The sequence below is a fragment of the Ictidomys tridecemlineatus genome, chromosome 11 (genome assembly GCF_052094955.1).
Source record: "Ictidomys tridecemlineatus isolate mIctTri1 chromosome 11, mIctTri1.hap1, whole genome shotgun sequence".
Lineage (NCBI taxonomy): Eukaryota > Metazoa > Chordata > Mammalia > Rodentia > Sciuridae > Ictidomys > Ictidomys tridecemlineatus.
In genome coordinates, this window is record NC_135487.1 from 21535448 (window position 1) to 21558912 (window position 23465).

General features: G+C 46.5%; 1 protein-coding gene across 1 annotated transcript; it reads right to left on the reverse strand.

Moving 5' to 3' along the window:
• Positions 1–299: 299 nt before the first annotated feature.
• Pef1 (penta-EF-hand domain containing 1) lies at positions 300–15831 on the reverse strand. Its single transcript, XM_005317730.5, has 5 exons — positions 15707–15831; positions 5907–6192; positions 2934–3089; positions 2327–2470; positions 300–1282 (listed from the first exon to the last, which is right to left on the reverse strand). Exons 1-5 carry the CDS (start codon positions 15728–15730, stop codon positions 1053–1055), a joined length of 840 nt encoding a protein of 279 aa, XP_005317787.1. The 5' UTR covers positions 15731–15831; the 3' UTR covers positions 300–1052.
• Positions 15832–23465: the final 7634 nt, after the last annotated feature.

Genomic DNA, 23465 nt, shown 5'->3' on the forward strand with positions numbered 1-23465 from the left:
CAAAGTTTGGGGTGGCTGCTTCCAGCCCCAAAGGCCAGCCTTACAACTTCCATGAAATAGACTCTCGGGCTGACCCCCAGCTGTATGGAAGTACACCTGGCAGGACCCAGGAGCCACCCAACACCTCAGGTTCACCCTGACAAGTGAGGGGAGCCCTGAGAGTCTCAGCCCCCAGGCTGCTTCTTTCTGCATGGCTAGGTAGACAGTATGGACTTAAATATCTGCTAAATGAAAGAATAAATAAGTGGGTAGATGAGTAGGAACTGGTGGCTGCGAAGTCATGGAGGAAAGCATGGGACTACAGAATTTCATTCTTTTATTGAAGCTTACAGTTTCACTGGACTTTTGGCCCCATATGATAACTCACACATTAAAAAAACAAACAAACAAACAAACAAAAAAAAAAAAACAGCATTGGCAGTGGGAGGTGACATCTGTCCTCCAGGAAATAAAGCAGAGCAGAGCATGGCAGGCAATTGAAGGGTCCAAGCTTTGGAGGGCAGTAGCCTGGCTGAGATACCCAGAGAGCAGACTGTCCCAGCTCCCTGAGCAGGGACAGCCCCCAGTTAGAAGTTCACACACAAGGACTTGTGGATGTGAATGAGCAGGAACCCAAGCCACTGGTCCCACAGGCAAACCTCTCTCAAGCTTGGTCAAATTCCATTTTGGAGAAGCTGGGCTCATCTGACAGGACAGTCGCTGAGGGAAGGCAGATGCTAACGGTAAGAGGCTGAAGAACACCTATCACTGGTGTCAGAGCACAGAGGGGGAAGCTAAGGGCCAGAGGCACAGCCGATTGCTCAGGCCTGTCAGGACACTCAATTTCCAGTCCTCTCCTAGGTCAGGCTCCTTCCTACCTGTATGGCCACAGTCCAGGGATCCATTATTTGGTGGCTCTGATGCAGAATCCTCAACCCTCTTTGGGAACAGTGCTGCATCAAGCTAGGGAGAATTTTTTTAGGAGGGGAAAGAAGAGAGGCCCACATACTTCTCCCACTCTAAGGAGCCAGGAAAGGTCCTTGGTGTGCTCCACTGTCTACAGATAGGCTGGGTCATAGCATCCGAGAAGCTGTCATGGTGACAAAGTCCTCGAAGCTGAGCCGAATGTTGCCCTGCACCGCGGTGTCCTTCTCTCGGAAGGCCTCAGTCAGCACCTGCAGCTGGGTGCACACCTGAATGAAGCGGTCGAGCTGCATGGCGGGACTGCCAGAGCGTGGGCAGTAGCGGGAGACCAGGAGCTGGGTGAACTGGGGGCTCAGGTTGTAGCCCATTTGGGACAGAGCTGGAGAGGAGGGGCACACAAAGTAGACACACAAAAACCTGCTGTGAGCAACTCCACTGACCAACAGCACCGGAACACACAGAGCAGGGGACTTCTAGGATACAGGCATGGAAGCACAAGGAGGCCAGAGAAGTCCTGCAGGTCTGTTCAGGTGGTCAGGCGCACAAGAGGGGCTCTGTCTGGAGGTTCCCCTTAGCTGGAAGGCCCCCTCCCTCTTTCTCCAAATCTCCCTTAGAGAAGCTGGCAAGAGTAGTGCCAGTACTGATCCCTCCCTCCCTCTTGCCAGGGGCAGAAGTGGTGTTCTCACCACCCACACACCTGTTTAGTTGACTGAAACCCATGGCCAGGGCAAAGGACCAGATTCTCTGTAGCTTTTTCTCTCTCCTAGGTGAGGAAGCTCCTCACTGGGTTCTCACCAATAGCTAGCCCCATTCTAACAGGCAGCTAACCACACAAGCTACCTGTCCTCCTGGTCTGGGCTCAGATGGCAGGCTGTGGACCCAGCATTGGATCAGAACCAGACTTGGAGTTGTGCTCTTAGGTCATCTTACTCATCTTCAACTTTTACTCCACTCCACCTCTGTACCCACCCTGTGCCAGGGATTGAACCCAGGAGTGCCTTGCCAGGGAGCTACTAGTCCTTATTTTTTGAGACAGGGTCCTGTTAAAGTTGCTAAGGCTGGCTTCAAACTTGCAATTCTCTTGCCTCAGCCCCCTGAGTCACTGAGACTACAGGTGTGTACAACCAAACCTGGCTCAACTGCAATTTTAGAGTGCTATCGGTCCTGGAGACAAAAAGGAAACAGCCTCTGGCAGAGGTGGCAGCAGAACCTTGCTTTCTGAGACCCTGTTCAGGGCTCTTTCCATTCTATATGCTGGGAACTAGAGGGAAGAGCCACACAGACTAGTCTCCAAGAGTGGGCCTGCACTAGGACAGCATTTTGTGGTACGGGTGGACACATCAAAGGGCACGTGTTCTGTTTTAGGAACTAAAGAGAAGAGTCCAGCTCTGCCCTGCCCACCATACCCTTGCATGGGCCTCACCTTGCTGCAGCTCTGTGTAGCTGATGGAACCTGAGTGGTCCCGGTCATACTGCTGGAAGAGGTTCTTCCACTGCTGGATGAATTTCCACAGCGCTGAGAAACCATAGACATCAATGCGGCCTGACTTGGTCTTGTCAAACATGTCTGAGGGGGAGAAGGCAAAGGATGGCCAAGGGTACCATTGAAGCAGCCCCTTTCCCAGGCTGCAGTAGAAGACTCCACAGGACTGCAGGTCTGAGACACGAGCATCAAGGGCTAAAAAAGCCTCTTCCCTGGTTGCCTCGGCCCCACTCCACTCAGAACTTCATTTTCTCTGCTGGGTTGAAGGCTGAGCCCCAAGAACTTGATCTATGCTGAGCCCCCCACCCAGCCGTTTCCTGCCAGGGGTGGGAGTGCCCATCTGCAGAATGGGAAACCAAATCAGCCTATGACTTATTAGTCTAGAGAGAAACAGCTCTCAATTTAGGGGAAATCACCTTGAACCCCACTTTATCCCTGAAATTTTCCCTGGCCAAAGAATTTCTCCCAAGTGACCATCCACCCACCTACTGTCAACTGTCAGTGGCTGTGCACCAGCTCAATCCCACAAGGAAGGGCTGGGACTCACTTATCATCATGAGGCATGTCTCGTCATTGAATGAAGACCAGTTGGAGTTGACCAGGGCCTGCTTTAGCTCCTTCTTGGAGATGTAGCCACTGTGATCTGAGTCCACTGACTGGAACCAGGAGTAGGCCTCAGGATCCACATTGGGTGGGACACCACCTGGGAAAAGGGTGTGAACCAGGGAAGTCAGACCCAGGCCTCTAGGCCAATCTGTTGAAATGCTGGGCAGGGCCAGCCTCAGTGCCTCCCTGTCTCCTTTCCTACCCACATCTCCCCCATCAAGCTGAAATTCTTATTCTGGTGGGAAAGGCCTCAAGGTAGACTCAAAAGTATTTGCAATTGCTTTCTACCCCAAGAGTACTTCACACTTCTGTATAGTGCCCCAGTCACTTCTTTGTTTCCTGTCCCCTTGGAGCATGTCAAGAATTCTCTGGGGAAAGTAAGCTGAGGGATCAGCAATAGATGAAAGAGGAGAAGCAAAGAAGTCTATCCATCTTAGAAAGAACTTATACTAATTAGCCTGAAAAGAGGCTCCTGTACATGTGAAAGGATCATGGGTAGTTGTGAAGGATGGAAACCACTGCCCAGACCAGAAGGCGAGGCCAGAAGGGAAAAGGTTTGCCTGACTGAGGGATGGTCTCAACTCCTTGGATAAAATCCAGGAAGTGTCAGTGGGGAGTGAGATTCATAGTCTCCAGAAAGAGAGTTTCTACAACCCATGTGTGCCATGCTGTGTGTGTCGTGGGGCTCAGGCTTTATAATCAAATCCTCTTCTCATCCTTACTAGCCTTACTAGTCTGTATGACTTCAGGTGAAATGTGTAACTTTCTGAGTACTGATTTCCCCATTTCTAAAATGAACCCACTTCCCAAGGTTATTGTGATGATTAAATGAGATAATAGCAAAGTAAGGTTCCTTAGCAAAGGGACTGGAATGCGAGCCATCAGAGACATTGTCACTAAGGAAGGAATATTCCAGCTGGGTCTGGGAGGATGATCAGGAGTGAGGCGGGGAGAAAAAAGAGCAGGTGGAAAAGGCACAGGTGTGTTAAGAGCATTCCAAGGGGTCTTGATTTGTGGGAAGGAAGGGTTGATGACAGATTCGGAGGCTGGAAAGGCCTTTAGGATCCTCCTGGGAGCAGAGGGGCACGGCTAAGGGTCAAATCTGTCTTCCAGAACAGTGGTCTCTAACACCAGACATGGTTCTTCCAGGACTCCAATGCAGATGATGTCTGGATCTTGCTTTATGGGCTGGCTACACTGAAGAGGAGAGGAGAGGCACTGGCAAGAGAGTAAGCAGCAGAGGGTGAATGGCAGAGAGTCCAAGGCCCATCCCTCCTCTCTAGCCCTAGGGATTAACACAAGCCTCAGGCCCTGGAGGACGTCTCAGAGCTGGGGCTCATTTTCCTATGGGCTCAGAGACAGGATTTTTTAAAAGTGTGGAAATCTGTGGTGAAGTTGCTGAGCTGAAAGCAAATGACCAGATACTCTGGGCTTTAAGAAGATAAATGTCACTGGCTGGCACTGCTTAGAACCCCCGAGGTTCAAGCAGCTCCCCTTGGACTACCTGCCTGCGCATGTAAACTCACATACCGCCTGCTTCCCAGCAGGACATTCCCTGGAGGCCCTTCCCAAGCACCAAAGTGGTTCCAGGCTGCCTTGCTGGTGGCTTGGTCTCCCAGGAACAATCATTCTGTCAAGGAGCTAACTGAAATGGGCTTAGAGAGGAAGCAGGGCACTGGTACCCACTTTCCCTGGCCTTCTGTCTGAGATTGTTCAGAAATCTTCATGGAGGCTATAGCCCACACCCAAAGCTCTGCCTCCACCGAATCTCCAAGTCTCTGTCCCTCTCCTGTCCAGTACCGCATCTCCAGTCTCTCTGCTTTTTGTTTCCCTTATCTCATCCTCCTGTCTTGCCTCAGCATTTTTTAAAATATTTTTTAGTTGTTGATGGACCTTTATTTTACTTATTTATATATGGTGCTGAGAATCGAACCCAGTGCCTCACACATGCTAAGCAAGCGCTAGCCTTTTTTAAAAGCAAGGTCCATGCCATATCTGCTACCACATTAAATGCCACGTACTTCTTTGCTGAGAATGCCCTAGAACGAGTCCTCTCAGAGAATATTATTTAATGAAGCCCCTCCCATGGCCTGGACACTGTGCCATTACTTGTATATTCTCATTGAATCCATGTGAACAACTCCATGAGGCAGTGGCATTGCCCCATTTTACAGGTATGGGCACTGAGGCTCAAAGATGTAGTTTGGTCAGGTCAGTAAGTGTTCAAAAGACAAGCTTTCAACAATTAAGCCATCTTCCCTTCCTACAGATAGTGATCAGTCTCCCTCACACAAGAATGGGCTTGTCCCCTGGTACACTACATTACTGTCTCCAACTGTTTGCTGATTTCCTCCTCCTTATAAAAGCACTGTACATGTTCTCCTACTGCCTGGCAACTTGCAGAACCCCTCCAAGGCACAAGCATCCATTCCCATCTTATTGCTATCAGGCTTGGCCAGGAGCTGTGCTTTGGCCAAAACAATGTGAATAGATAACACATAGGGTACTTCAGAGTAGAAATTTAAAAAGCCTTTGTCCATCCCTGCTAGCTTCCTGATCCTTTTCTCTGCTACAAGGATAACATTTTCCAAATAGTCCCCTATTTGCTCCTTCAGCCTGGATCCCAGAGTGAAAAGACACATGGAGCAGAAACTCAGCTGCCAACCTGCAGCTGCTGACATATGAGCAAGAGTAAATAAGCGTGAGTAAGCAATAGAAATTACTGCTTGTTGTGAGCTGAGGAGATTTCCCATAGCCAAGTTAGCTGACATCTTCTCATTCTGCTGATGCAGGCTGAAGCTGGAAGCAAGATGCTTTGGTGCCAGAGACCAGGGTGCCTGCACACCCGTACATGAAGGACAGGATGGGACTCAGAAGCTGGGTAGAGGCACCTAGAACCTAAGATCCTACTTACCCTGTCCATAAGGCCCAGGCTGCTGGGCACCATAGGAACTTGGAGGTGGCTGACTATAGGGGCCACCTGGGGCGGCACCACCATATGGTCCTCCTGGGGTTCCAGGGGGGAGCCCCCCAGCATTGGGGTATCCATAGGGTCCTCCACCAGCTGGTGGTCCATAAGGCCCTCCAGGGGCAGGACTCCCATAACCTCCGCTGCCATACTGCCCTCCACCATGTGGGGGTCCAGGGTAGTAGCTACCCGGAGGGGCTCCAGGTGCCTGTCCTGTAGCTCCTGGGCAGCCCTGCAGGAAGAACAAGATATCAGTCAGAATGATAAACTAGAAACTAGCCACAGTATGGCACTCCATAGCTGATCCCACTGCCGTTCTTTCAAAGGGTTCTACAGGTAGGGTTGGAATTATAGTCCCCTTGCTCAATGGGCAACCTGAGGCTCCTACAGAAGGGATAAGTTATCCAAGGTCACACCACCAATGTCTGCAGAGTCAGGGCTGAAACTGCCCTCCTGACTCCCCTTTCTTGCACACCAAGGTGCTTTACAAGGGCTGGGATCATGTCTGGTTTGCCACTTTATCCCCAGCAACCAATACACAAAGGATGCTCAGTAAATACTTAATGTATGATGAATAAGCAGGCAAATGAATCAAATGGGATCCCAAGTGTTCACCCTGTGGTACATCCATGTCTATCTGCAGAACTCACAGCACAAATGCAGACTCTACCACACAGCTGTGACCCTCATCAGTCACCAGTGATGTAGCCACAGTATGGATATACCCACAGCATGTCTTCCTTAAGCTCCACCAGCTCAAGATGCAAGAACATTTTCCTATCCTCACTCATAACTCTGAGGCAGGCAGGGAGACACTATTCCTAAGGCAATAGGGCCCAATGGTTTAAAAAAAAAGTTCAGTTCAAATTCAGGTTCTGTCATTTACTAACTAGCCTAATGACTTACCCTAAGCCTCAGGATCTTCTACTGTAAAATGGAAATAATAATAGTGCCTACCTTGGGTTGCCACATGAATGAAACGGGACCAGTCATGTGAAGGGCCTGACACAGAGTAAGCATTTGATACACGTTAACTATTAATAATATCTCTATCTACAGAGGAGGCAACTCAAGTCCAGGGAGGTCACATACCAACTGTGTGGAGGAGCTGGGCCCAGAACCCAGGTCTCCTGGCTCAAAGGTCAGGGCATTAGAGAATACAAGGGGACATTACACTCTCTTGTCTATCTCTGCATGCTTCTATCCAGGGATTCTTGAGGCTCAGAGTGTTCCGCTGCATGTCCCTAAAAGGCCAGCACAGGGCTTGGCAGAGCACAGCCCTAACCTATCTGCAGACCAGCTGAGCTCAAGGACACAGGGGAGAGCTGGCCCAAATGAGGATCTGAGAACGGTACAGGTTCTTTTATGTGTGTGTGGTACTGGGGTTTGAACCCAGGGACACTCTACCCCTGAGCCACATCGCCAGTCCTTTTTATTTTTATTTTCTGTTTTGAGACAGGGTCTTGCTAAGTTGCCAAGGCTGGCCTTGAACTTGTGAGTTGCTGGTATTACAGGCACATGCCACTGTGCTCAGCTTGGTACAGGTTCTAGAAGTGTGCTAGATCAACTTGTAGATACCCCAGGGTCCTAGCACTGAAAACTATGGCTTTCTCTTTTTATTGTGTCTGACAGCTTCTCAATTACCCTAAAAGCTAAGGTCAAACTCATACTTCCTCTAAAAAGGGGCTTGCTTGCCCAAAGGAGGCTTCACAGGAAAAGGCAAGATGCAGGCACTGTCACCTTCCTCATTCTGCACTGTGGGAGCTTCCTCCTGGAGACTGCTAGGGCTGGCAGCAAGGCTCTCACAGACAGTGGAGTCAGATTCAAAACTCTTTTCTCACCAACTGAGTTCATGACTATGGGCCAGTGGCTTAATCTCTCTGAACCTGCTCTTTACAAATAAAATATGATAAATCCTTTCTTCAATGGTTATGCCATGAGTTACAAGAATTAAACACAGCAAAGTTCTTTAAATTTAATTTTTAGCTAAACAATCCTTTTTTTAAAAAAAAAATATTTATTCTTTAGTTTTCAGCGGACACAACATCTTTTTGTTTGTATGTGGTGCTGAGGATCGAATCTGGGCCACATGCATGCCAGGCGAGCGCGCTACCACTTGAGCCACATCCCCAATCCAGCTAAACAATCCTTTGATGACATAAAATAAATACAATTGATCAAAGAAAGTTACTTTGGCTGTAGCCAGGTTGGGTTCCAGATCCTTGGTCACATGGACTCCCTGCCTAGATTTTGAGAGGACTGAGAAGCCTCAGAGTAACTCAAAAGAGTCCTAAAACCACTAATGGAAATAAACAGTTCTTCCAACATAAGGCAAATGATCAATAAATCCTTGCTGTATTATTATTATATGAATTATTATTGTCAGCAAAGGTAAACCCTGTGGGATTTAAAGGAGAATGGACATTCTGAAGGAGCTTGTAGTTAACAGACATGCATACAGATACTCCACAACACCTAACAGACTAGCATAATAGGTGTTTAACATGCACACATAAGCCACAGTGACATGGGACTTCAAAGGAAAGACGGTAAAATCAGGGATGGTTTTCCACAGGAAAGTGGCATTTGAGCTCGGACTAAAAGAATGAACAAAGCTGGGCGTGGTGGCACACACTGGAATCCCAACAACTAAGCTGAAGCAGGAGGATGGCAAGCTTGGGGCCAGCCAGGGCAAGTTAACAAGACCTTATCTCAAAATTTAAAAATTAAAAGGGACGGCTGGGGTTATAGCTCAATGGTAGAGCGCTTGCCTTGCATGCATGAGGCCCTGGGTTCGTGAGGCCCTGGGTTCAATTCTGAGCACTATGTAAAAATAAAGATATATGTCCATCTACAACTAAAAAAAACTTTTTTTAAATTAAAAAGGAATCTAGCACAGTGGTAGAGTACCCTCAGGTTCAATCCCCATCAAACTACCAGTACCATGAAAAAAAACCAAGATTCCCAAGGGGGTTGAGAGGTGTGACAAGAGAGGTACACTGCAGGCCAGTCACTTAACCTAACCCTCTGGACCTGGAGAGAGGAAGGAACTTTCCCAAGCCATTCTCTGAATTGAAGGCACAGGTGGTGCCAAACCACTCCCACCAATCTGCACCTGAAGACTCTCAGTACCTCCAGCTACAGTGCTCCTCCCTTAAGCAACAGTATCCCAGAGTAAGATGGAGGTGGGGGGGAACTCTGCGGTATCTGGGCATACCCAAAGGACAGGCTGAACACCATGCCAGGAAGCTGGTACTGCAAAGCCATGAGCTGTCCTGGCCAAGGACATCTGAGGCCCAGCCCTCCCACCTGGGACACATCCCCAGGACCACAAAGCAGGTGCACCCAGGCAGTTCTTCTGCCCTCCCAGCTACCACACTCCAGACAGAGACCTATGTGTCTGGGACAGTCTGAGAGTAACTAAATCCTCTTCTTGCATTATACATATTCAAACACTATTGGCAGAATATCACCAACGATCCCGAGAAGATGTCAGGAGGCCTATTTCTCAGATAAAGAAACTGAGGTACAGAGCTATTAAATGACTTCATTCAGCAAGCATTTTAGAGCAACATTATACCAGAGTCTGTGCTTGGCCTGAGGGCACAAAACTAAATGGGACCCTGCCTTTGAGTACCCAAAGATAATTATGATCTGATCTGATGGGTGTCAGCAAATTCTTCTTACATGCTATGAAGGAATTTACTTTGTTTGCTGAATGAATAAATAAGCAATCTTATGAATGATGCATGAAGTGAGTCAAGGAAGACTTCTCAGCCGAGGCAGCAGTGACATTGGAGTTGGTCCTTGAAGGATGCATGGGCATTCCCCCAAGAGGAAGATGGTGAAGGACGCTCCAGACAGAAGGCTAAAGAAAGATAAAGCACAGACTTACATAAGCAAGCACAGTGTGGTCAGAGAATGGGCTGAAGAGCAAAGGTGCAGAGGTGGGAAGAAACCAGTGTGAATTGAGAAAGGCCCTTGACACACTCCCTGACCAAGCATCTCTCCCACCCGCCCTTCAGTCAGTGGATGCCTTTGGTGCCAAAGAGTACTTTCTATCTATTTAGCATCTTTCCACCCAACAATAAGCTCCCTAGGGATAAACACTGGGCCTCATTCATCAAGGTACCCCAGGGTCCAGCACAGTGCCTGACACCTGCAAACCTTCATAAATATTTGATCAAATGACCACCACTCTAAAGTGTTTGGGCTTTATGCTGAAGAAAACAGCACCACAGAAGGGTTTCCAGTAGGGGAGTAATGAGAGCAGAGCCCTGTTTAGAGAACCAGCAGAGATGTGGACGTGAGCTAGTGGGGGAGGCAGGGGCCCAGGTACTGGGCAGGCAGACCTGAACCAGACAGAGAATTGGGAACAAGGAGACCAGGATGGATTCTGAAGCTATTTCAGAGATAGACTAGACATGACTTGACAACTAATTAGATTAGGCAAGAGATGGAGGGGGAGTGAGGAGAGGGAAGTGTTTAGAATGACTCAGGTTTCTAGCTTGCACAGATGACGGAAGTAGAGCCACCAACTGATGATACACAATTCAGGATGAGAGGAAGTGTGCTTTCCCAGGGTCACTGAGTTCTTTGTAAATGTCTGAACAAGAAATGAAAAACAGAGCCCCTGACTCCACATTCTTTTATACTACTCGGTGCTGCCAACCCTTTGAGAGTTTTTCCAAAAGGATTTTAAAATAATAAATATAAGATTGTGAAAGAGGGGAGAAAAAAGGCAGGAAGAGTTCATTCAGTAACCATGGTTTCCAAAGTATCACCAAAAAAGCATCTCTAGGTCTTTAGCTAATTGCAAATAAGCTACATTTGATATATTAGGGGCTTGTGGAGGGGGGACACAATTATTAAAGCTCTGCTAGGTGCTTCCAGTTCAATCAACTTTCATTGATTTTCAGTTCTAAAAGGTTAAATACTATTATTCTCATTTCAGAGATGAGACAATTAAGGAGCACAGAGTTTAACAATGTGCCCAAGATCACGAAGCTAGAATGGGCAAGTTTGGATTTTAAACAGTGTCTGCATGAAGGGGTGCCTGGCATGTTCCTGCACCACATTCTGTAAAATGCCTGTGTCAAATACGATGGCTTTGTACAGTGGGCAGGCTCAGAGGGGAAAGACTGGAGTAGGTGATCTTTCAAAGCCTTCAGGCCCAGAAATCAGGGATTCTCAGAGGAATCTCATATTCTTTTTCACTCCAGCACCAAGGTCTAGTTTGAAGGTCACATATTGGAAGAAATCCCACAGACCCTTCAGTCCAACCTCTCAGTTGATAACACAGTCTCTGTCTCTGCAGCACCACTGGAATCTCTATTTGCACTCCTGCTAGTGATAAAGAGCTCACGCCCCCCGCCCCAAATAACCCACTCAGAAAGTCCTGCATGGGTTTTTTCCTCCACTTTTAGCTCCAAAGGCTCATTCTTCTACCTGCAAGACCCTTCTGAGGCCCAGAAGTATCAAAGGCTGAGTCCTGCTGAGGAAGGAAGGAGGCTGCACTGAAAGAGAAGCCTGTGCCCTGGAGCTTCCCATCAAGTGTCTACTGGAGTGGCCAGAAGCCCAAATAAGGGGTTGAACGATCACGAAGACATAAGGTGCCCAAACTCACCAGCAGAGCTTCCTAAAATATTTAAAGGACAGAAACACGCAAACAAAGAAAAATGAGCCAAGAACTGTGCCAAGACCACCTCTGTGCTGACACTCCAAAATCTTTCTTTCCAGCTTCATCTCCCCTGAGCTGCAGACCCACATATCCAAAGGCTTCCTGAGCTTCCTGCCAAAACTATGCCTACCTCTGTGTTCCCATTTCCTGCTATCTACCTCAGTCACCTAAACCCAAAGCCCTAGTACCCTCCGGGTTACCTTCTCTTTCTTCCCTTCGTCAACTAAACACCAAGTTTTATCAACTCTACCTCTTGAACGCACCTCAAATCAACCTTCACCAGGTCACTGTTCTTTTTAGCCCAGATTACCTCAGTGGTTTCAAACTGCCTCAGTCTCTCCATTCTCATAGTGTTCCACGGTAAGAGTTCCAAAGGACACATGAGCTTCCCTGCTACCCTTAGAATAAATTCACTCTCTCGGGCTGGGAATGTGGCTTGGGCGGTAGCTCGGGCGGTAGCGCGTGCGGCCCGGGTTCGATCCCCAGCACCACATACCAACAAAGATGTTGTGTCCGCCAAGAACTAAGAAATAAATATTAAAATTTCTCTCTCTCTCTCCCCTCCCTCCCTCTCTCTTTAAAATAAATAAATAAATTCACTCTCTCCAAAAGGCATACAAGGGATCTGGCCCTTGCTTATCTTTCTGGTCTTATTTCTTGCCTCTTTCCCTGTCACAATTACTACTAGACTGCTTTTCTTTTCTCCTCTTTCTCTTTCTTTCTTTACTCCCTCCCTCTCTCTTTCTTTCTTTTTTCAAGACACGGTCTTGCTATGTTGCCCAATCTGGTCTTGAACTCCTGGGCTCAGATGATCCTCTTGCCTCAGCCTTTTAAGCAGTTGAGATGAAAGGTAGGCCCCACCATGGCCAGCTAGACTGATCTTAAACTTCTCCCCAAATACTGGGCCTACGTGCTTCCTGGTTTTTGTGAACTTATTTCCTCTATTAGAATACAATTTCCTTCTTCACCTAGCTAACTCCTACTGGTGATTCAGTTTTTGGATTATCCCCAAAGCTTAGTAACATACAAATTCCTGAGTAAAAAATAGGTCTGAGGTGGGCCCTAAAAGTGTGTTCTTTTAGCAAGCTGTCAAATGGCTCTGATGAAGACTGGCCACTGAGAAACAATGGCAATGTTTTCCCAGAAAAGTTTTCTTGCACCCCTAAACTAAGGTATCCTGCTATCCTAGTACCTTACACTTATTCTCATTTAATACTTATCATACTGATTCTATAATCAACCTATCTACATACCTCTTCCACTTAAGAATATTTACTACATACCAAACACCATACCAGGATTGATATGGATTATCACGTTTAATCTTTATGAGAATTCTGAGGTAGATACTGTTATGATTTCTTTTCAAAAGAGGGGAAACCAAACTTCAGACCTTTGCAACATTCTTCTGCAAAAAAATTTCAGAGATTTGAAATCAAATCTCTCTGGCCTCAGAGATCAACCTCTTAAGAAATCCTTCAAGCTGGTTCTCCCACAAGAGCAAAGTTTACTACTCCAAAATCAGTCCAAGCTCGAGTACCCTGGGCTGAAGGCAATGGAAAATTACAGGAATTGTGACTCCTAGCAGTGGGTGGGAATCCTCCAGGACCATGTAGCAGGTGGGAAGAGGCAGCACTGACCAAACCTCTTGATGACTTGAACCAGTTTTCTTTCTTAGAATACCTGGGACAAGTCAGCAGGTAAAGTAAAGTGGGGTGGAGGGGGGGAAAAGCACCATTTCTTCTATTCCAGAACCCTTTTCTCCCTGCATTCTTTTTTGATATTTCTCTCCAAGCATAAGTCCAGACAACATGACACTGTAACAGAATGCAGAAGCAAAAGCTGCCACCACACACAAGCATGTATAAGCAATGTGCCAAACTCCTTGTAGGCTTTGCTGCATTTCTTCCTCATTTCAGTCCTTTTAACAGATATTATTTCTCCCATCCTACATGTGAGGAAACTAAGATTTAGGGGCCCTTATATGTCTGTCCCAGGACACATAACTATTAAGTGACAGAGTTAGGATTCTAGTCCAATTGTGTCTGACCTGATGACTTGAGCCAGTTTTCTAGGATGCATACAAAACTCATCCCCAAAGCTCAGTAACGTGCAGACAGGTTCTTTTAAAAAGCTGTCAGATGACTCCAATGCAGACCAGCCACTGAGAAACAATGTACTATGGCAATGTTTTCCAAAATTGCATTTCTCAGGAATGCTAATATCACAAAAATGACTGATATAAAATACATATTCTATTTATTTCTGGAAGAGTCACAATGTACATTAGCAAATTAAGAATTCTAATCTGTCCTAAAATGAATAAATCAATTCTGCTTGACATGTATTTCCCAAAATTTTTGACCACAGAATTCTCCTCTATTAACAATAACTATTAACATCTCATAAGACTCAGCAAATGGAAAGGGGTTTGGGAAACACTGCTATGATATAATTCCTCCTAACCCAGCCCATGCTGGTCTCTCTAAAGAATTCTAGGTTTTAGGGGCTGGGGTTGTGGCTCAGTGGTAGAGCGCTTGCCTAGCGTGTCAGTTCCTGGGTTCGATCCCCAGCACCACATACAACTAAAAAACAAAATAAAAGTATGTGCAACTAAAAATATTAAAAAAAAAAAAAAAGAATTCTAAGTTTTAGCCCTGGTGTCACCCTTATTTGCTATGTGTGACATCTAAGCCACCTAACCTCTCTGGGTTTGTTCCTCAGTGGTAAATTGGGGATAACAATCTCTGTATGACACTTGGGCCTTCATGATAGATGTAATGGAAGTCCAAATGCCCTGTAAACTGGATATAGGAGTGCACCTTCTGGAGTGATTCTTGCTACATTTTCTGGCGTGTCAGTTGAGTTTAGTAATATCACATTTGATCTTGTTTTCCAATTTTTCTTGCATGAAATTGATCTCCTAAAGTACTACATGATTTTGGACAACTTAGAACCCCTCCTGAGATTGTTTCCTCCTCTGTAAAATGAGGGGGCTGTTTTGAGGGCCTCCTGGAAATGACCATCTTAAAAGTTTAGTAAAAGGGCTGGGGATGTGGCTCAAGCGGTAGCGTGCTCGCCTGGCATGAGTGTGGCCCGGGTTCGACCCTCAGCACCACATACAAACAAAGATGTTGTGTCCGCCGAAAACTAAAAAAAAATAAATATTAAAAATTCTCTCTCTCTTTTAAAAAAAAGTCTAGTAAAAATCAAAACTCTAAAAGGCAACATGTTACACCTTGCTTTGTGCCAAATGCTGTAAAAGCATCACCTCATTCTTTTCAAAACTGCTCTGAGAAAGATCCTATTATTTGGCCCTAATTTAGAGGTGGACCCTCTAAACTACCCTATCAACATCCTGCCACGTAACAAAGCATTTTGGCCACAGAATCATATTATGGTGTTCTTGGCTGGTTTGAAATAAAGTGTCAAGTAAGGAAGAGGCATTTGTAGACAGCCCAGGTTCTGTCGTTGGCTCTGCTGCCTAAGTACTTGGTGACTTCAGATAAACTGTCTTCTCTGGTTTTCACTTTTCCTAAGTGAAATGGAGACGTTGAGCTATGTCAGTGATCAAACCAGCTCAGTTGAGGATCTTGGTACCACCACAATTTCTCCTGATTATTCTGAAGCAGTACGTGAGTAGGAAAATCTGTATTTCTTATCCAACTCCCTAATGACATCGAAGAAACCAGAGCGCTAAACACCTTATCAGCACGGAAGACCCCGCCCCAGGGCGTCCACGGGAGCCTTGGGAAGGTGTGGAGCCCAGGACGGGCCCAGACCGGATTTGTTGGGGTCCAGCCTGAATCTGTAGGGTCTGAAGTTTCCCAAATCATCCCAATCGAGGCGTCAGATGGGGCGGGACGCGACTTGAGCAGGGTGTGTGACGTGAGCCGGGTGCGACCGACAGTCCCTTTTTCCTTCTCCCTCGCGCGAGGCCTCGCTGAAGCGAACCTCAACGTGAGGAGGCGCAAACAACGCTGGGAGAAAGAAGAGTCCAGGGGCCGGGACTGGGCTGAGCGGGGCTAGGCCTCTACCTGCATTCGCGGGCCCCTAGCACACTCACCTGCCCATACGGATAGCTGGCCATGGCGACTCTGACGTGATACGTTGGTGATAGGCGGGGCTTCCTGCCCTCAAAGCCACCCCTCGCTGGGTCTGGGGGAGAAGCCGTATCTGAATGGACAGTCGGATTGTCAATCTTCGGCAAAATCGGCCGACGGAAGTGACGATACAGAGCGGTGGGCGGGTGCTTCTTCGATTTACCAGAAATTCTAAAAGACTTGTGGAGGATTTCGGAGGTTCTGAGGGTTGTGCCGGCGCGTTTGTTTCTCCTTTTCCTGTCCAGAACTAGGTCCCAGGGCTGACCAGGTCAGGATATTTAGTGAGAAGCCTGGGTTGGGTGTTGCTGCGGTGGCCATGTTATAACCTGGCAAATTGGACGCATGATAGTGGCGTAGTTGCTGTCCTTCTCAAGTTCCCGCCCTAGGATGCCTTGACTACTGGGGAACTAACTGAGGCCTCCTGGAAAGGGTAGAGGCGGTGGCGTCATGACATCGCTAGTGTCAAGACGCCGGTACCAGTTGGAACCCTTGGGGTGGTGCACAGATCTGTGGACTTTGGAGAAAACCTCAAACTGTAAGAGTAGGAAGAAAGGTTGTTGGTACCTCTTCATAAATGGGGAAACAGGTTTTGAAAGGCAGCGACTTACTTGTCCTGGTTCACAGTGAGGTCGCGACAAATTGTGGCCTAGAACTGGGATCGGGATGCCCAGGTCTTAGCAAGGAAGTGTAAATTGGTCCCCTTGTGTTCGAGGGGAAAAAATTGGGATGTATGTAGTCGAGGGGGAGAAATAAAGAATGTCCAGGCTTTTGCCCCTTTCAGTGCTTTATTCACTCAAATTACTCAATATAATTTCACTCTGAAGGTTCTTTTTTTTTTAATTTTATTTGTTTTAATTAGATACACATGACAGTACAATGATCTTGACAAATCATACATTTGAATCAGATGGGGTATAATTTCTCATTTTTCTGAGTGTACAGGTTGCAGAAACACATTGGTCATGCAGTCACATATATACTCACAGCAATAATAATGTCTATCTTATTCTGCTGTCCTTCCTTTCCCCACTTCCCCTCCCCTCCCCTCTCATCACTTCTCTCTGCCCAATCTAATGTGACACACTTCTTTTTTTTTTCTTTTTCCTCACTTCATCATACATGTATTCTGTATAACGATGAGGGTCTCCTTCCATCTTCTATGCAATTCCCTTTCTCCCTCCCTTTCCCTCCCACCTCCCTTCCTTATTTAGTGATAATCTTCTTCTCATGCTCTTCCTCCCTACCCCATTTTGAATCACCCCCCTTGTATCAGAGAAGACATTCGGCATTTGTTTTTTAGGGATTGGCTAATTCTCTATAGGTTCTTAATCAAGAAAACGACAATCCTTAATGCTAGATACTGCAATAGACATAATCAATGCACAGCAAATGATTCTAGATTAGTTAATTCACAGCAAACAATTCTAGATTAAGTTTTAAGCAGTGTAAATATACTTAATCATGACAGGCTAATGACAGACATTCCCTCTGCATACTAAGTTCAAATGTCAGATCAAAAGTCTTAAGTCCAGCAGATGCACACTCAGACCACGGTGATCAGCTCCAGAACCAAGGCAGGCTTCTCCTGGGGTGGAGTGGATGACTGGTTGAGGAGAGGGTAATATGGAGAAGTTGAGGCTCTCACCAAGGTCCAGATGAGGCAGTAGAGTTTGAGAGCTGTGAGGATCACACAGAGGATCAGGAAAAAAACGATGACAAGTGATGGGATGTCAGACCAGGTCCTCATCAGGCTCTCCACCTCGAGTGCATCCTTGTTTTGTCTGGCTGAATCCCTGTTCATTAACTCTATTATTTATACTAAATAATAATTTGGGAGCTTTTGACTCTTTTAATTCTTATCAGCTACCACTGGATTTCTCCATGACATCATTTACCCTGAGGTCAGAAACATCTGGTCTGGTGGTCTCCACCCTGATCTTCTCACCTTTCCCTCTTAGATGAGGATAGCCTGCCAGGGACTTCACTCTATTTGTCAGGGTGAGGGGAACTAACTTGTCTGAGGCCATACTGGAGGGCTCTGTTAGGCATGCCTGATTAGACTGGAGTTTTTAAAATTGAATTGTTTAGGCTCAAAAAAAGCCTAAGGCCATCCTCACACCTTGATAGATCAAATCTTTGTTCCTAAGTGATTTCAATATTATGTATTTGTCTCTTGGGGTTCAGGTTCTATACTTGTTTGCCCGCTTCTACGGTTGTTTTGTTAATTTCTTCCACTCAGACAAGAATTGTGTCTGGTTTTACCTGTCATTGTATCTGCAATGCCCACACTGTGCTTTTTACATAAACAAATGAATAAATTAGTGTAATAAGGCGTTACCCAGTCAGGCCCATCTTATCATAAATCCAGACATTTCCAAAATTACAGTGTTGATCATCTACTTGCCCATGGACAACCTGCAATATGTGCTTCTCATCCACACTGGCAAAATAAGGCCAATCTTTTTTTTTTTTTTATCACTTTTCCAGTCTTAGGTCTCACAGTCAACATTCCACCCTCCTACACACAATTCCACTATTGGACACTTTTGTTTTAATATGAGGATCTTAGTTTTATCACTTTCTAATGGTAAGATCTTGGGCAGATGAATTTTTTTCTTCTCTGAGTCTGTTTTCTCAGCTGTGAGTTACAAATATGTAAATTTGAAAATGACCGTTTTGTCCCTGTGCAGACTTAAGGTCAAACCACTCCTTTCACTCTGTGTCTCAACTCCAATCCCCCTCTCTACTAACCCTCCCACATTCCCTCCAGCTCCAGAGCTAGCCACTCTTGCCAGTCTGCCTTTGCTCTTGGCACTGTGGCTGTGCCATGTTCCGACCTGCCTTGTATAAGAGTTATCTTTGATGTTTTCCTCAAAACCCATTCCTCTCCATCTCAGAAAATCCACCCAGTTTCTCAGGCCAAAAACCTAGGCTCATTGTTGTCTGTTTCACTCCCCGATCTTCACTTGCTCTAGTTAAAAAAAATACGCCATGTTTGCTCTTTTCTCCCTGTTTACACTGTCCTTCCAGTCCAAGACACCATCATCTGTAGCCTGAATCACTACAATAGCCTCCTGACCAGTGTTCCTGGTTTCACTTTCCCCCACACTCCACTCCCATAGGTAACCAGAGTAATCGTCTTAAACTCTGAGTCACATAATGTTACTCCTTGTCTTAAACTCCCGAGGGTTTCCCATTACTCTTACAATAAAACCTGAACTCATCCTTATGACCTTCATGGTCCTACATGACCTAGACCCTGCCTTGTGTTGTGGGCCTCATTTCCTGCCGTTGTTGTCTTTCTCCATTCCTTTCTGCCACATGGGTCTAGTTACCACCCCTGAAATACACTGAGCTCATTCTCACCTCCAGATCTTTGGTTTAGCTCTTTGCTTTTTCTGGAATATTTTCTCTTGATTTTCCACTGGTTGACTCTTCCTGGTCATCCAGGTCTCAGTTGAACTATTACCTCAGTGGGGGCCATTCCTTGATACCACATCTAAAGTACTCTGACTCCCCACACACGTACCAGTCATCCATCACACCACTGAATCTTAATTTTTCATACTTGTCACTTGAATTATCCTCTTTTAAGGTTCACATGCATATTGTAAGGTTTACATGTGTACAGTAAGGTTGTAATTTTCTTACTCATTTCTCTGTCTCCAGCACCTAGAATAGGGCTTGGCATGAATTCCATGATTAATGGTTTTAATATCATCTTTGTATCAAACATACCCCAGGTGTGAGAATTTGTGCTAAGTGGTACTTAGTTTTTGCCACAGTCTCTTGAGCTAAATACTATCACCCATTTATAATGCAGAGCTGAAGTTCAGCGAGTCTAAGTGACTTCCATAATATGAAAAGGATAAGTGGAGCCAGGTGAGGTGGCACATGCCTGTTATCCAGCAACTTGTGAGGCTGAGGCAGGAGGATCTGGAGTTAGAGGCTAGCCTCAGCAGCTTAGCAAGGCTCTACCCAGCTTGGCAAGACCCTGTCTCAAAATAAAAAAATAAAAAGGGCTGGGCATGTGACTCAGTGGTTGATCACCCCTGGGTTTAATCCCTAGTAACCCCCCCAAAAAATATCAGAAAGAAAGAAGTTCTGAAGTATGGGACTAAAGATGTAGGGGATATTTTCCCAGAAAGATAATAGTGACACCTACAAACTGAGATAGCATGATGCATATTCATGACTCCACAAACACATTAGCCTATTGAGTTCCTAGCACTAGCTAGGCTCTGTTCTAGGTGGCGAGGATTCACTGCCTGTGAGAATTCCTCGCCTCCATTCCCTCTGCCAAGCAAAAGGCTTAGTAGAACTTTCTGTTGGGGGGGCCAGAGGAAGCCAAGTCTTCTGTCAGGCAGTTAGAAGTCAGACACCAGCCAAAGACAACACCCAGGACTGTGCCTCTGAGGACCTGCAGCAGGCCCAGGTGTGTTTATTTTGGAGGGGACTAGATGAAAGAGAGATCAGGATCTTCCAAAGATTGAAAAACAATCAACTCATTTCTAAAACCTCAACTACCTGAGGCAGACAGAGGTGAGTGGGGGTGTTCCTGTTGTTGTTTCAGTTTCAGCCAAAGGGGGAAACTTGGATTTCATCCCTTTGTAGAGCACAGAGTACCTTCCGGAGATCATGGGAGCCCTGTGGTTGACCCATCAGAGGTGAGACAGAGCTTGGTAATGGAAGGCCATCCACTGGAAAATATTGCCTCCCCCAGAGATGTCATCCCTGCTGCCTCCTGGCTGGGCTCCACACGCCTGTATGGCTTACTGAGAAGGAATGGCAACACCCAGCAAATGATTATGGAATTAATTCTTTGTACACCAACTAGATCCAGTTCTGAAACTTAAATTCTAGTTGGATTTTCACAGAACCAAACAAAAAATGAGAACAACAGGCATGGCAATTTGGACACATTCCCCTTCCATTGTGGGATCATAACCAGAGGACCTTGATACATTCTATTCCCATAGATGATTCAGGTCAGCAACAACCAAGATTTAATCTCATAAGGGGTTCACAGACCACATGTGAAGGAGTCTAGTTAGATTCTGTTGAATTGTGGTGATAGAAGAAAATATTAGGCCAAGAGAAATATTTAAACTCCAGAAAGCAGTGAATTTGGGATTTTTCTTTGCAGAAGAAATAGGCAATAGCCTTTTCTACATCTTAAAGAACAGAGGTTTTCTCAAATTAAGGACCTTCCAGTTCATTCTTCACATTGCCATAAGCAAACTCCCCGTTTGGCAAACCAGAGTCAACGTACCTTTGTGTCGTACCCATCAGTGGCTTCTCCCCTGCAAACACTCAGCAGAGCAACCATATTGTTCTGAGTCCCATCACTCAGCCTGCTGTGCTCAGCCATCTCTAGACCTTGAACAGCACATGCTGTTCCCTCTGTTTGGACCCATTTCTCTCTGTCTAGACATGGACAGGTCCCCCAAGCAATGCTTACCCCTGCCCCACCATCCTACTTTGTCTTGTCTCCCTGTAGACTCTGTGGGGACAGGAAACATATGTGTCTAGTTTGCCTTTGGATCCCCAGAGCCCAGTACATTTCCTGGCACAAAGTGAGAAGAGGAAATGGACTCTTCAAGTTAGACTTTTGTCAATCTGAATGATCTCTGTGTTGCCTTAAAAGCCCGGAATAGACTAGGAAATGAAGATGGGAGAATAACAGGGTAGGAATGTGCCGAAACTCCCTAAGAGAAGCAGGAGGCATGTGCCCCTCCTTCTTTTCCCTTCAGCTTATCCAGCTCTTGAACTGATGAGCAAGATCCACAGATATTTTTTTGCTGACCACAGAAGAAGAGACTATAAAATTCAGCTTCCCATCTGGTTCTTCATGGTCCAAGAAAATACAGCAATTTCAAACTCCGGGGAGACAAGCACTCAAATCATGAAAGCTTAAACCTAGCCTGTCGTAGAGTCCCCGAAGAGCAGCATGAATTTGACTCAGGAAGAAGAGCGAAGGAAACATCATTTACTTTATAAGGATCCATTCCCTGGAGACCCTCTAAGGGGATGAGTTTGATGTTTCCATATGGCAGTTTCCCCCTCTGGCCTTCAGAGCCAACCTGCTCAGTTCAACAGCTGGCCCTGGCTTCCCTCTTTCTACTCACGCCAACGTGCTCCCAATCTTGAGTCCCATCATCAGTTCGTTTCGCAGACGGGGCTGAGAGTGGAGCCTGGCTTTCTAGTGGGAGTGATTTAACATCTGTCCTCATCCACTGTCCAAAAACCTGGCTGATACTTCAATGCAAAGATGATGTATTTGCTTTTTAATGTTTTCTGTTAGAACCAGGGTTAACTGAGAATTGCTGGTGAGAGATGAAAAAAGAATTGACTCCTCCCATATCTAAAAACAGCCTACGAGGCGCTCAGGCATGCTCAGGAGTCTGTCTGCCTGATTTCATTCCTCTGGCCATGGGCACACCTCTGTCCCTGACGGGGGTGGGGGGTGGGGGTGAAGGGAAAAGGTTCTGAAGCCATCCGTAGGCTGGTCTCCTGGAATTTGGGGCCCAACCAGAGAAGGGAATACTCTACTCAAAAATGTGCGGGCAATGCCAGCTCTGGAGAGGTTTGACAGCCGGTTTGAGGGCTTCAGGCAGTTTGGATAAACATCTAGACTTTGAGTACATTTCTGAGCCTGCTCTGTGATCCATCCCTTTGAAGTTTATCCAAGTTGAATAAACCTTCCCCAAATCTGGGGCCAGTCAAAAAGCTTTCTTTGGAAGTCCCCTGGCCGTGCCCTGCTGCCTTCTCACAGGGCAGCCACAGCCCATCAGGACAGGCGATCTGAAAAGTAGAGAAGGAAGAAGCTTGAGACAGAATACTTTCTGTAATGTTCAATTCACTCTTTTTTTTTTTCTTCCTTTCCTTTTTACATACAGAGAAGGAGACAGCAGATGGGTCACCAAGCCTCCATTGGACTTTGAGGACCACAAGCTTAGATCTGATGGTGGCTTGCCTGTGACCCTTTCTCACTGATCCAGCCTGGCTGTCTCTGAAGCCCTAGGCTAAGATGTACAGGAAAAGAACCACACATGTTCAAATAACAAAAGATGCCATTTGCAGTCCAGAAAGTCATTGCCTGCAGCTGGAGAGCTGGTGACAGAGCCATGCACTGGGATAGGCGGGAGGTTCCGTCTCATTTCTCCAAGAAGCAGTCCCTGGTTGCCTAGGAAGGGGCTGGAACCTGTCTTTTCTCCTGTTGGCCAGGATTTCTAATCACAGAATTACTAGAGCATGGAGAAGAGCCTGGGAGGGTTTCCAGGTAGACGAACACACCACAGCACTGGGTGGCACCTCCCAAGATACCAGCTGGATCAGGAAGTGAGGAGGGTGGGCAAGGATGGGTGGGGTACCACACACTGGTTTCCTTAGGAAAGAAACAGGGAGGGTCCTTTACAAGCTGGAAGTGGAGTCTTCAAACCTGCTTTTGGTTCCCTTGGGAGAAAAGACTGAGCAGATCCCCAACTTGGAGCAAGTGAGCCATGAGGATAAGACATAGGCCTGGAGGACCAAAGGATGAACCAGAAGCATCTGGAGAGGGAAATTAAGCTGGGGACATCCTATACAACAGCACCTCACTACGCCTTTGGCTGACCATGGACAATGACGCCTTTGTGGCTCTGGGACCAAAAGAGAAGAAAAGGATGACAGGGAGATGTGGCTGCAGCACCAGGGGAATCCCACTGCAAGTGGGACTGCAGA

Coding starts and splice junctions, on each gene's coding strand:
- Pef1 (XM_005317730.5), bottom strand. CDS start 15,730: ATGGCCAGCTATCCGTATGGGCAG. Junction 6,193..15,706: donor CCAGCTATCCGTATGGGCAG/GTGAGTGTGCTA, acceptor TTCTTCCTGCAG/GGCTGCCCAGGAGCTACAGG. Junction 1,283..2,326: donor CTACACAGAGCTGCAGCAAG/GTGAGGCCCATG, acceptor CCTCCTCTCCAG/CTCTGTCCCAAATGGGCTAC.